At 41.3% G+C, this 12,892-nt stretch overlaps 1 protein-coding gene across 17 annotated transcripts in view; it reads left to right on the top strand.

The window, feature by feature from the left end:
- Erc2 (ELKS/RAB6-interacting/CAST family member 2) overlaps window positions 1-12,892 on the top strand; it is a 1,070,830-nt gene that overhangs the window by 209,390 nt on the left and 848,548 nt on the right. For all 17 annotated transcript variants that reach the window (XR_001872873.2, XR_003846883.1, XR_003846882.1 and 14 more), the window contains exon 3: window positions 8,961-9,377. Coding sequence is in view for 14 of the 17 variants with exons in the window: in XM_008851846.3 (XP_008850068.1) it covers window positions 8,961-9,377 (417 nt within the window). In the remaining 3 variants the exon portion in view is untranslated. The remainder of the gene's footprint in view (window positions 1-8,960; window positions 9,378-12,892) is intronic.

The raw sequence follows: 12,892 nt of genomic DNA, 5'->3' as shown, positions 1-12,892 counted from the left end.
AGCATTTGTTGTTGTTTGGTTTTTTGATCATAGCTATTCTGAGTGGAGTAAGATGAAATCTCAAAGTGATTTTAATTTACATTTGCTTGATTAAATGTGTTGAACATTTTAAAAAGTGTTTCTCAGCCATTCGTGTTTTACATTTAGAGAATCCCTGTTTACCTTCTTGCCCCAATTTTTAATTGGGTTGTTTGGTTTTTTTGTTATTGTTTACTTTTTTACATTCTTTGTATATTCTAGATACTAATCCTGTGTCATAGGTATAGCTGTCGTAATGTTTGTCTTTTCACCTCTGATCCTGTTAATTTGGGTTCTCTTTCTTTTGGCTAATTTGGCTAAAGGTTTGTCAATCTTGTTAACCTTTTTAAAGAACCAACACTTTGTTTCATTGATTCTTTGTATTGTTTCCTTCATTTTTATTTCATTAATTTTGGCCTTGATTTTATTTATCTTTCCTCATCTACTCCTTTTAGGTGTTGTTTGTTCTTGGTTTTCCAAGGCCTTTAGGTGTATCATTAATTTATTTTTATGAGATGTTTCTAATTTTCTGTTGTATGTACTTAATGCTATAAATTTTCCTCTTAGAAACGCCTTCATTAAGTCCCATAGATTTTGCTATGTTGTGTTTTCATTTTTGTTCAATTCTAATGTGTTGTTTACCTTCTATGAGTTTTTGTACTTTTCCTATTTTTATTGTTGTTGATATCTACCTTTATCCCTTTATGGTCAGAGAGAATATAGGATGATATTTCCATTTTCCTAAATATGTGGAGATTATTCTTTGTGTCCTAATACGATATGCTTATTTTAATAGCTATTTCAAGAGGCCAACAGTTTGCTCTGTAGATTATCTTTGTTGGGGTTTTATTTGGTAATTCTCTTTTCTTCCAAACTCATCTATGAGGTCTTCATTTCTAACAATGTTTTACATTACTACATAATTTTATTCTTAAATCTCATAGTTCATTGTAGAGGGTCACTTTTACATCTTCAGTTTTGTTATGCATTTGTTTGCTTAAACATTTCTAAAATGTTTTCTATTCTGTATATGACTGTTAGTCATGGAATTTTTCTAGTGTCTCTGATTCTCTGGTATTTTTCTCTTTTATGTTCATGTTATAAAGCGTTTTTGTGCCACCCCTACTCGCTCAAGGACTTTGTGCTCTGATGTCTTGCACCTAACAGAGAATTTCATTTGCCTTTTTCAGGGACAAGGGATACTAAGCTTCCTGAGACCACATTACCTACTCTGCAAACCTGGACTTTATGGGGAAACTTCAGCCCTACTTCACTCCTTCCAGCTTAGCGTTTGTTTTGACATTTGCTCCATAGAGATACTAGAACTTTCTTGTATACATATGAGTTTTATCTCTATCTCTGCCTCCTTATCTCCCTTTTTTTTCCTACCTACTCTCTTTACACCTCTTTTCCTTAGAGATTTCTCTTTCTTTGTAAGCCCAGTGACACTTTAAAAGGTAGACTTACTTTTATTTATCTGTGGTATAGTGGGAAGACATATCAGAAAAATGCTATAATGACATAAAGAGAAGTTATGACTTCCCTCATTGTGCTAGGATTCTATCATTGGACTGTGTGCTCGAGACTAGAAATAAATTGCACACACAAAGCTATTTAGCTCCATTAGCCTATGTGTAATGTAAGAAAAAAACCCTTTAAAACTTTGTCCTTTTTGTAGACTAAAGCTTTGTTAAGTTAGTCTTGTCTATGCAGGGCAGAGTTTAAAGTACATAACTAAGTAGGGAGAAAGGTTAAAAAGATTGATCATTATAAGTTTCATATATATATAATATATATAGTTATATGAGTTTAATTGGAATTAACCTACACAGGGGATTATGCTCCCCCTAGAAGCCATAGATTGTCCAATAAAAAGCCCAGTATTAGGTATAGGAAACTTTGTCTTGAGTTGTTAGTCAATGGTGACTCAGAGACCCCCACAACAATACAGGCTGTTGTCATTGCTCTTGGTTGCCTACTAGAACTTGATGATAACACCTTATTGCTAAAGACACCAAACATACTAGTCAGGGGATATAGAGAAATCAAGTTGGTACTGACCAGGAAGCTTCCTGTCTGCTGGCTAACTTTTGTAGTACTGGAAGGTGTTATATGGGCTGATGGAAAGGTTATTAACAATTGTATTCTGCTTGGGACCCTGTGAACTACATTTTGTGGGTGCAATAGTGGCATAAAGCTTGTGGGGGTAACCAAACATTTTCTGATTGGATTTAAGGCTACTCTACAGGTGGCATACATGCCTGGTACTGCAAATCTGGCCAAGAATCCATGGTTGGGGAACTCACAGGTCCCAGGGGTGAACATACTATTCTGCTAAATGGACAAACTATCACAAAGTGTCTTCTGAATTTGTATCTCTCTACATATAGATTAGTGCAGCACTCAGACCTTATCAGAACATTTTCTTTGTGTGGTGGATGACTCACAACTGGTCAGAGTTCAAAGAATAAGTGTATGTGGAGTTCTCACTACAAGTGGGACATCTATATCATACTCCTTCCCTTCAGTGCTCAGGGACCATCATGGAAGAGGGGGTGGAAAGATTGTAAGACCCAGAGGCTGAGAACGACCACAGCAAAACAGTGTTTCTGGAATGATAGGACCACTGCACTCATGAACTCACAGCAGCTGTGGTTGCCTGTACAAGGCCTGAACAGAATCAAGCCAGTCATCATTCCAGTATGGAGGGGAAAGGGGTTCATGCCCCACCCAACAGAGGAGCTATGGACAACTGATGGCTTCTGGGTGAGGGAGTGTCAGTTTTTTTTTTGTTTTTTTAAGAATGTGACCCCCTGTTAGGTTAACTACTCTCCAGTGGATGACCTCACACTCAGGAGTATATGACCAGCACAAATTAGGTTGATAGGTTATTAAAGACAAGTGGTCACAAAGTTGTAGGGGAATATGGAGGTGGGGTGGACCTGGAAGGAGTTAGGGGAAGGAGCAGGGGTGAATATGATCAAAATATATTGTATGACCTCTGGCTCTTACAATCTTTCCACCTCCTCTTCTATGATGGTCTCTGAGCGTTGGGGGTGGTGGTGGTGGATATGATATAGATACCCATTTATGGCTGAGTACTCCATAGACATTTACTCTCTGCACTTTGCCAGTTGTGAATTTCTGTATCAATTTCCATCTACTGCACAGAGAAGCTTCTGTGATGAGGACTAAGAGTGTGACCTTGTCTTTTACAGCTACTTTTATCAAGCCTGTCTTCTGTAGATAACACAGTCCATTTCCTTAGAAGAGTGGTCTTATGCCAACTCTCCTTGAGATATTCCATCCTGCTTGAGTACTAAGTAGGGTCAGTGCTGTGGAAGTGAAACCATTTGGATTATGTCTCATCCTACGTGTAGGACACACTGTGGTCAGCCCCTAGGTTGTCACAATGTGGAGTCATCCCATTTTGGTATAATCTTGCTAGTTCCGAGTCCAGTATCCTTGAAATGAAGCTTTTTGGCTCTATCAGGGTGTGTGTGTGTCTTCTTGGACCTGCCACTTAACCTGTGTTCATGTGGTACTCTTATTTAAAAATAAGGCTGACAAGCTAACCTTTAAGTTTTCCTTGAGCCTTCAAAGTTCTGATTCCAGGACAGCAGGTAGATGAACTTCTTCAGAATGTGGCATTTTGTGGCTGTTACCTCTGCAGTAGCCTTAGCCCATTCTGATTAGTGGGGTGTGTACTCTATGCCTGGTACATGGAGCTTTATAAGCATTAACTTGTTTTTTCATTATTAAATGATTTAACTTCGTTGAGTTTAAAGATTCATATGTGATAGGAACAAAGAAACTGAGGCACAGAAAGATCATTTTCAGTGCATAATTTATTATCCAAGTGCTGTTGTTATATTTTAAAATTGAAACCATCTACCTTAAATATCTAATCTGAGATGGGAAATCTGGTGAATTTTTGAAACTTGATTGAGTTGAGGCTTTTTAAAAAATTTATTATTTTTATTTTACGTGTATGAGTGTTATGCCTGCATGTAGGTAAGTGTACCCATGTTGTGCTTTTTAAAACTTTTATTTTTTGTTATTGTGTCTCTGTGCATGATATGTGGGGGCATGCACCCACAGTGCTCCTGTGGAGGTCAGAGGATAGCTTTATGGAGTCAATTCTCTCCTTCTACCCTTATGTGGGTTCCAGGGATCGAACTCATAGCAGGCTTGGGAGGCAAATGTGTTTACTGATGAACATTCCTCTGGTCTGAGTTTCTTAAAGACAGAATAATGAGAGAGAGAAGAGAGAGAGAGAGAGAGAGAGAGAGAGAGAGAGAGAGAGAGAGAAATGTGATAGTTCATATTCCCATCCTCTTTCCAGGATTATGAGCTTGAAAGATGACTAAGGCTTTACCAGGCATACACATTTTGCTCAAGAATCCTTTTTGTAGGAATAAGAAGATTCCTGCTTAATCTTGAATAATTTAGGATTAAAAGAGAGTGAAAACTAAATGCAAACATAGATTTTTGAACACTGAATTCTAGGCTGATTATCAGATTGTATTACTCATGCTGAACTCATTTAATGACTAATAGATTGCCTGGAAAGCGTCACCTCCTAATGAGATGTACAAGGATCTATCCACCTTCCTACAAAACCCAGGCTGGCTAGTTCTTTTAGTTTCATTCTTAAATATTTTATTGTTATTGGACGTTTTTGAGAATTTCATACATGAGTATTGTCTTTATTTGCGTCCCTCCTGGTGCCCTGCCAACACCTCCCATATCCCCTCACGCCCTCTCAACTTCTTGACCTCTCCTTTGATTATTATTGCTACATATCCATACGTGCATTTATAAACACACATGCACACATACAATGCATAATACACTGAGCCCATTTTGTGGTACGCATGCATACCCATGTTTAGGGCTGCCCACTTGGGATTAGATAATCTCTCAATAACTTAAACCCTGGAGAAAACCGGTTCTCTCCCTTAGCATTCATTGAGTGCCTGCAGCGCTTTATCTTGAAGTGGTATCCTGTGACGTTCTACCGCCCACCTTGGTATGTCAACTGATTTTATCACTATGCAGATCTTGTTAGACTACCACACTATAGAGAGTTCACTGCTGCAGCTTCCCTATCCTTCTAGGATGCTTTAACCAACAGCAGGTGTCTTTGTTCCTCTGGATCTTACAATCTTTCTGCTCCCTCTTATGCGATGTTCCCTGAGCCTTGGGTGTAAAGATCGCATTGTAGGATCCTAATCTTAATTGTGAGAATTGTTAGAACTATTCTAAGTGCCTGCCTGCCCACTGTAACTGCCCCAAGGTATTTTTCTCTGGCACATCCTCAAGGACTTATGCCATGGTCATTGAGGTCAGACTGCCTGGGTAAGCTCCTGGCCATGCTGAGGGAGCTGGAACTTGCTGCTCAGTTTGTGTCTCCACATTCTCCTCCATTAAGTGGCATCATAGCAGTAGCTGCCTCTATGGGCTGTCGTGAAGATTAAACAGAGCCGTGAACCAGGTGCGGTAGGTGGTAAGCACTGTACGGGTTTTCACTGTTACTATTTTTTAATAGGTCTGTGCCTCTGAGATTTTCCATAGGCACGTCTTTCTGCAGCTTTGTACTCAGAACTGACCCTTATTTTCCCTATAAGACAACACTCAGTGGTGACCCTAGCCTGGGTTATAGCTTCTCTGCGTTCCCAGCCACGCTGCTGTGACTCTCATTAGAGCTCTTTTGACAGTGTTTCTTCTGTTGGTCTGCTGGTCCACAGGAGCTGTGAACATGGACTGTTTCTTCCTGTTTTATATTTCATGACTGAGATACTAGGCAAATGCCTATTGAAAAGATAAATGGACCAATTTTCCGTTCTTCTTTTTTTACTTCTTTGCTCCTTCCCTTCCCTGCCTTCCTGTTTTCCTCCTTCCCCAACTTCCCTAACTTTTTCTTTTTTTTTACTTAAGCCTGGCATCTGTTGCACTGTCTTTGTAATTCTTCTTAGGAATAAGATAGGTGTTAGAGAGAGAATCCTGCTTTGTAGATACGTAGACAGAGGACCAGGGTGGCAGACAACCTGGTGCTCCAAAGGCACAGCCCCTTTAAAGTCATCCTTCCAATGTTGATGTCTCTGATCAGAGAACGTTGGTAAATTTTCTTTGGAACTCCCTTCTGGCTTATTTATGAATCACTTTAAACCACCACCACCATCACCACCACTACCATCACCACCACCACTACCACCACCACTACGACCTTATCAGCACAGATGTTTTTTCATTTTCATCATCCTGATTCATTACCTTGTCTTCAAATTAACCTGATCAGCTCAGAAGCTCATGCCATCACAAAGAACAAAGCTGTGCTGTGGCAAAGCGTATTTAAATAACCAGATAAATAAGCATATTTAAATAACTGACACACGCTCCCAAGAGCAGAGCAGAAAGTTGTACATACTCCTGTGGAATCACTTTTGATTTGTTTATGGCCAGAACATTATGGGAAAGATCATATTGTTCTGTGGTCTCACCACCTGTGTTTTGTGGCAGTTTTATTGAGGTACAGTTTATCCTACAATTCACCCATGTAAGCACAAATAAGCCGTTTTGGTGTATTCACAGAGCTGTGAAAATAATACTTCCATCTAATCTGAGAGCACTTCTTCACTAAACATCACACTGTTTAGTAGTTACTGACCATTGCTCTCTCTCCATTCCCTTCCAATCATTAATTCATCTCTGTCTATGAATTTTCTTATATAGATATTCCATGAGTTTAATCAGGCCATTCGTGGTCTTTTATGATTGGTTTGTTTCACACTGTCAAAATATTTTCAGGTTAATCCTTTAGTTATATCATTCGATTTTGTGCCTAAATAATATTCCATTGATTGGATATAACACATTTTATTTACCTACTCATTGGTTGATGTATGGGTTATTTCCACTTTTTGGCTAACGTACATAATGCTGCTATGAAATTTGTATGAGTTAAGTGGTAAATGGATAAATAAAATGTGACCTATGTAATGGAATAAACTTCCGTTGTCAAAAGGAATGAAATACCAATTCTTGATAAGACAGGCATAAACATTGAAAGTATGTGAAATCAAAGGGACCATTTATTGCATGATTTCACTGATATGAAATGCCTATCATAGTCACATTTATAGAGACAGAAGTAAATTACTGGTTACCAAGGCTTGTACTAGGGAAGGAGATGAGAAATGATTGCTAAAGGATCCAGGGTCTCTTTCTGTCATAAACATGTTAAAAAATGGGTTGATGGTCACACAATTTTATGAATTTACTAAAAGATGCTGAATTTTACCTTCTACAGGATTGTGTTTATTACAAAAATAATACATAATCTCTGTCATTAAATAGCATTCATTCCCATGCAAGGAACCGTCGCACACGGGCAAGAGAACACTTTTCCCTTGTGCTTTAAAAACTTCTGATTCCTAAATAGGAAGGTGAAATGTGTACTCCTAGAGTTTAAACTCAATGGTGCACTATTCTGCTAGTTTCTGGGTGGAGGCCACCATCAGAAAGATCTCAGCACCTCTGGGTATCAGCCATAGGATTTCAGACAGATTTCAAAATGTTGACTGTTCCAATATTTTTATAACTTGGACATAGTATTATCTGTGCCTTACAATACCATGAGCCCCCTATGGGCAGGAGCCCTGTCTTATGTCCAGCTTGATTCCTGTGCTTAATGTTGTGGTCTGGTCCACAGGCAGAATTATGTGTCTGTGAATGAATAATTGCTCTTTTTAAAGTTCCTTGGTTTGTCCTTGGACAAAGATGCCTCCAAGCTTGTAGCTGCCTGCTCTGGCCAGCCTGGGGTTGCTCTGGAAAGGAAGATGTTATGAACTCACTGACTTCCTTCAGGATTTTTTTCCCTCCCATAACTGCCAACTGGTTTGTTTCTCTGGTGCTTTCACACCTCTTTGGTTACCATGGTAACTGGGAAAAACATGTGGGTACTCTGGAGTGATAAGATTTCCTCTCTGTTAAGACATCCAAATTTTGGCTTGGGTCAAAATTTTCCTGAGATACAGGAAAACAAAAGGTGAAATAATCCTTAATTGGTTTTTCTTCTTCTCACGTCAGCTGAACATCAGTGCTAGCGACTGTGTGTAGCTTCTTGGCACTGGCTCTACTAAGGAGGTTTTTTTTTTTTTTTTCTTTTGTGGGGGTGCTCTATGTCAGTTAAGTTCTTTCTGTTAAATAGCCTTTGCTTGCACTGAACTTTTCTTTATGTTGATTTTTTGCTTCATTTTTTTTTTTTCATTTCCCATGCTGTTCAGTTACTGGACGCCAGAAGGACCAAGGTTTGTCCATTCCTTGCAGCCTGTTCATTTTGCTCCGCACAGTCTCACCTCCTCGTGTGTTTGAATGTGTTTGTCTGTCCACATTGACTCCCTTTTGCTTGCAGAGGCAGTAATCCTGTTTACTAAACCTGTTCACAGCTTTATTCGTAAAAAATAAAGTCCTCGTTTGTGTCTGCTTGTAGTGGATGCTGTTATTTTCACTTTTAAACGGATACACATTTATTATGGAAAATAATGGATAAAGAACATCTTAGGAAACCAGGAATACTGAGTCTGGAGCGTTGTGGGCCTAAGAAGGTGTGTTTTGTGAAAGTTTCCCTCTAACCCTTTCCCTTCCTCAATTAAAACTCTGTAGATGTACAGTTTCCCCTGTGGTTGATACTAATATACCGTTCCTGTGTGTGTGCACATTTCTCTTCTCCTAAGACATTCAGAAAGCATCACTGAATTAATCTCCCCTCTCCATGTGCTGCCCCTTGCTTCTGAAGTCACCATGGAGGACTTCATGGCTGGGCCCCTGGACCTCATGATTAACATTCCATCTTCATCGTGTGGTAGCAGCAGGTGGCGCTTGGCGTTTTCACTGACTCTTCTCCTCTCTCCTCTCCTGCTCCGTCTGTCTCACTGCAGCACCTGCAGTTGACCATCCAGGCCCTTCAGGACGAGCTGCGGACCCAGAGAGACCTCAACCACCTCCTGCAGCAGGAGAGCGGCAACCGTGGCGCCGAGCACTTCACCATTGAGCTGACGGAGGAGAACTTCCGCAGGCTGCAAGCCGAGCACGACAGGCAGGCCAAGGAACTGTTCCTCCTGAGGAAGACGTTGGAGGAGATGGAGCTGAGGATTGAAACGCAGAAGCAGACCCTCAATGCCCGGGATGAGTCGATTAAAAAGCTCCTGGAGATGCTGCAGAGCAAAGGGTTGCCATCCAAAAGCCTGGAGGACGACAACGAGCGCACGCGCCGCATGGCCGAGGCCGAGTCTCAGGTCAGCCACTTGGAGGTGATCTTAGACCAGAAGGAGAAGGAGAACATCCACCTGAGGGAGGTAAGAGCGTTCACTCAGCCTCCCCAAAGCCTTGTCGGAGATGCTGAATGTGTTCCCAAGCTATTTTCTAGGTTGGAAATGTCTCCCACCTCAACCTCATCGGCCTCATGACCTTCCTCTGCCGGTGGCTGTTTTGCTGAGCCCTTTCCTCCAGGCATCACACTTGTGTCCTGTCATTATTCACATATTTAGGATCCAAGCATGTGCTTCCCAGACAGACCCAAGGTGCTTTATGGTGCTTTCCCACAGGTGGCTATGGTTTGCGGGGCTTTTAAGTACAGGTCTAAGTTTGGTTGTTTTGCAGATCTCTCCAAAGAAACAAAACAAATAACTGGTTAGCAACACAACAAACCCAAGATTTTTATAATCAGGGACAGAGTTTATGGAAAGTAAAACATCTAGGTGTTTTTGAGAAGAATGGTAAAATGTACAGACTAATTTTGAACATTTAGGTTGAAGATTATCCTTGTGTGCGTTTACATTTGTCTAGAACAGACTGTTCTGGGGTTTCTGAGCATGTGTTTTGCTCTGAGTGTATTAAATCATTTGAAGTCATCTGGAGGCAGTGTCTCTGGCTAGCCACCACCGCTGAATATTGGGATCCTTAGATATCTGAGAGTATATGGTTGGTTAAAGCTTAGAAAAAATGTGGGTGACAGCAGTTTTTTGGTACTGTGGTAGAGATGGATCAAAAGCATCATGCAGGTGGAACTTCTAAGGGAAGGCAGGTATCACACAGCAAAATGTAAGCTACACAATGGCATTAGATGCATTTTCAAAACATTGCGCTAAATATAAATTCCGGAGCAGACTCATTTTCTTGGTATTAAATACCTATTCAGATAGACAGCCACCTTCTGAATCCCTCACTTGGTTGTGGAGAAAACATGATTTCCGTGTGCGATTTGCTAAGATACAGATGTTCCCCTGGGAGTCCTCTGATGTTGGCTGGATTTTCTTAGAACATTTCAGCAGACTTTGGTGTTTTCAAACTAACATCCTTATTCTGGTTTGTTTCTCTTCATTGCTGTGACAAAACACTCTGACCACTACCAACTTGGGGAGGAAAGGGTTTATTCAGCTTACATCTTCCCAGGTCGCAGTTCATCAGGGAACCCAAGGTAGGAACTCAAGGGGCAGGAACCTGGAGGCAGGAGCTGGAGCACAGGCCATGGAGGAACACTGCTTACTGGCTTGATCTCCTGGTCCCTGCTCAGCTTGCTCTCTTATCCAACACAGGCCCACCTGCCCAGGGGTGGCACCACCCACAGTGGGCTGGGCCCTCCCACATCACTCAACAATCAAGAAAATGCCCCACAGACATGGCCACAGGCCAGTCCAATGGGGGCAATTCCCCAATTGTTGCTCCCTCAAACCAGGTATGTCAAGTTGACACTAAAGCTATCCAGCACACATCATTTATCTTTAATTTCCTCTTGCTTTCTTTTCATCAGGTCTTAGTTACATATTTAGGAAATCACATGACTTGGTTTCCTATTAAGATGCTTAAGGAGGTGTTTCGCTGGGCCTGGTCTTCTCATCTGAAGTCGGGAGTATGAATGTGGTGGGCAGACTTCTAAAATACTCCCTAGTGGTCCCTATCATTTGGGATTCACACCCTTGTATAATCCCTTTCCCCTGAGGGCTGGCTAGTCCTAGAGACTTGAATCTAAGCAATACAGTATGGCAGAGGTGCTATCAATGGAAGTGTCAGTGGCACTTTCATGAGGGAGTTAGGGATCCATCATGTGAGCAGACCCATAATGTTTTGATGAAGCAAGCTACCATATAAAGATGCTACATGTAAGGGTCTGAGGGCAGCCAGCATCCAGTGAGGTGTGGAGGTGCTTGGCCTATTAGCCAACAAACACTGAAAACTGCCAACAGCCACTTAGTCTGTGGAAGTGGATCCTTCTGCAGTCCAGCCTTCAGATGAGACGTCAGGCCTTGTGAAAGACCATGAAACAAAAGACCCAGCTAAACTGTGCCTGGACTCCTGATTCATAGAAACTTAGAGATAATGTACATGAGGTTGTGTGGTTTTGAAGTGCTTAATTTGGGGTAATCTGTTGTGCAGCAATTTGTAACTAACACAGCAAGGCAGAAACGGATCCTCTATTTGACTCCATGGGCTTCCCATCTGGTTTACAGAAGAGGAACAACAACAACAAAAGTCACTGGCATTTATGATTTGAATGAAGACTGGCTGGATTTTGAAATTTTACTTGTATTATCTCAAAACTGTGGTTAGTAGAGGATCAGCATAGTTGGAAAGAGCTGATGTTTTATTTTGGGGGCCAAGGGATGATCTTGTCTGTGCAGCCAGGCCGGGATGCCAGAGAAACCACCATCTGCAGCACCCTCAGTCTCCCCTTGTTGGGTTCTTGTGGTCAGGGTGGAGTCACTCTTCTTCTGCTTTAAATTCTGCTTGTTAGCAGCACTTCATAGATGCTGCCTTGGTTCTATTGTGTGGCTGCCTCCATTTAAAAGAACAGAGACACAACTGGTGTTTTTCTGGAATGAACTGGGCGCCACAGAGGTCTGCTGTGGATGCAGGTCATGTTTAGATACTTACCATCAGTTTGGGAGCAGCAGAGGGTGGTACAGAAGGAGAAGCCAGCACATGTAACTAGTTTCCTTGGTCATACCAAAGTCAGTTGACAGCCCTTATCTTGGCTCGAGGACAGAGAATATGCAATTTTTATGCCTGTATAAAACCCCCTCATTTTAGACTTGGACTCAACAAACGTGCTTTAGAGGTTTAAAAGAACTTTTTCCAAAAGGAGTGTAGTAACTTGTGAGGTCCTTTGGGGGCCTGCCATTAAGCTGTTGATAACCTGAAATTGGTTACAGTTGGAATATTTACAGCATAGACACTGACAAGTGTTACTCTTGTGTTACTTAACACTGTTACTCCCATCTTGCAAGCAGATTCTGTTGCTTCCTAAGCTTGTATGCTTTGATGAGGCAGGCCCATCTGGAGAGGCAAATGTGGAAAGGAGCTGAAGGCAGCCTTCAGCCGACATTCAGCAAGAACTGGTGGGACTCTGCCCATTCCCGAGACTGCTTACCAGCTTACTCCCGAATAAGTGACAGAGATGTTTATTAAGCGCGGTAACAATTTCAGAATCTGAAAGCTAAATATTGGAGAATTATGATTTTAGGTTCATTAACCATTCATAGTTTGACATTTTCCGGAAGTATTTGAGTTGTTGTTACTGTGTCAGGTACTAGGAAGAGTGCTTTACCCTGATGACAGTGAATTCTTACAACCACTTTATTTATTAATCCACTTAGATTGCTTGTTTGTTTGAGACAGGGTCTGCTTTGTAGCCTAGATTTGTCTCGAACTTGCTGTGTTGCCCAGGCCTGCCTCGATCTTGTGATCCTTTTGCCTTAGCTTCTAGAGTCCTGAGATTACAGTGTGTGCCACTATGCCTGGTGCTCACTGGGTGAATTTTTACTGAAGATCTGTTTGCTGGTATGGAATGATAACCAGTATTGGCTCCATGGTA

This window comes from Nannospalax galili, unplaced genomic scaffold (genome assembly GCF_000622305.1).
Source record: "Nannospalax galili isolate Female #2095 unplaced genomic scaffold, S.galili_v1.0 scaffold485, whole genome shotgun sequence".
Classification (NCBI taxonomy): domain Eukaryota; kingdom Metazoa; phylum Chordata; class Mammalia; order Rodentia; family Spalacidae; genus Nannospalax; species Nannospalax galili.
The sequence above is the reverse complement of the archived record's forward strand: the minus strand, read 5'-3'. Positions and strand labels throughout refer to the sequence as shown.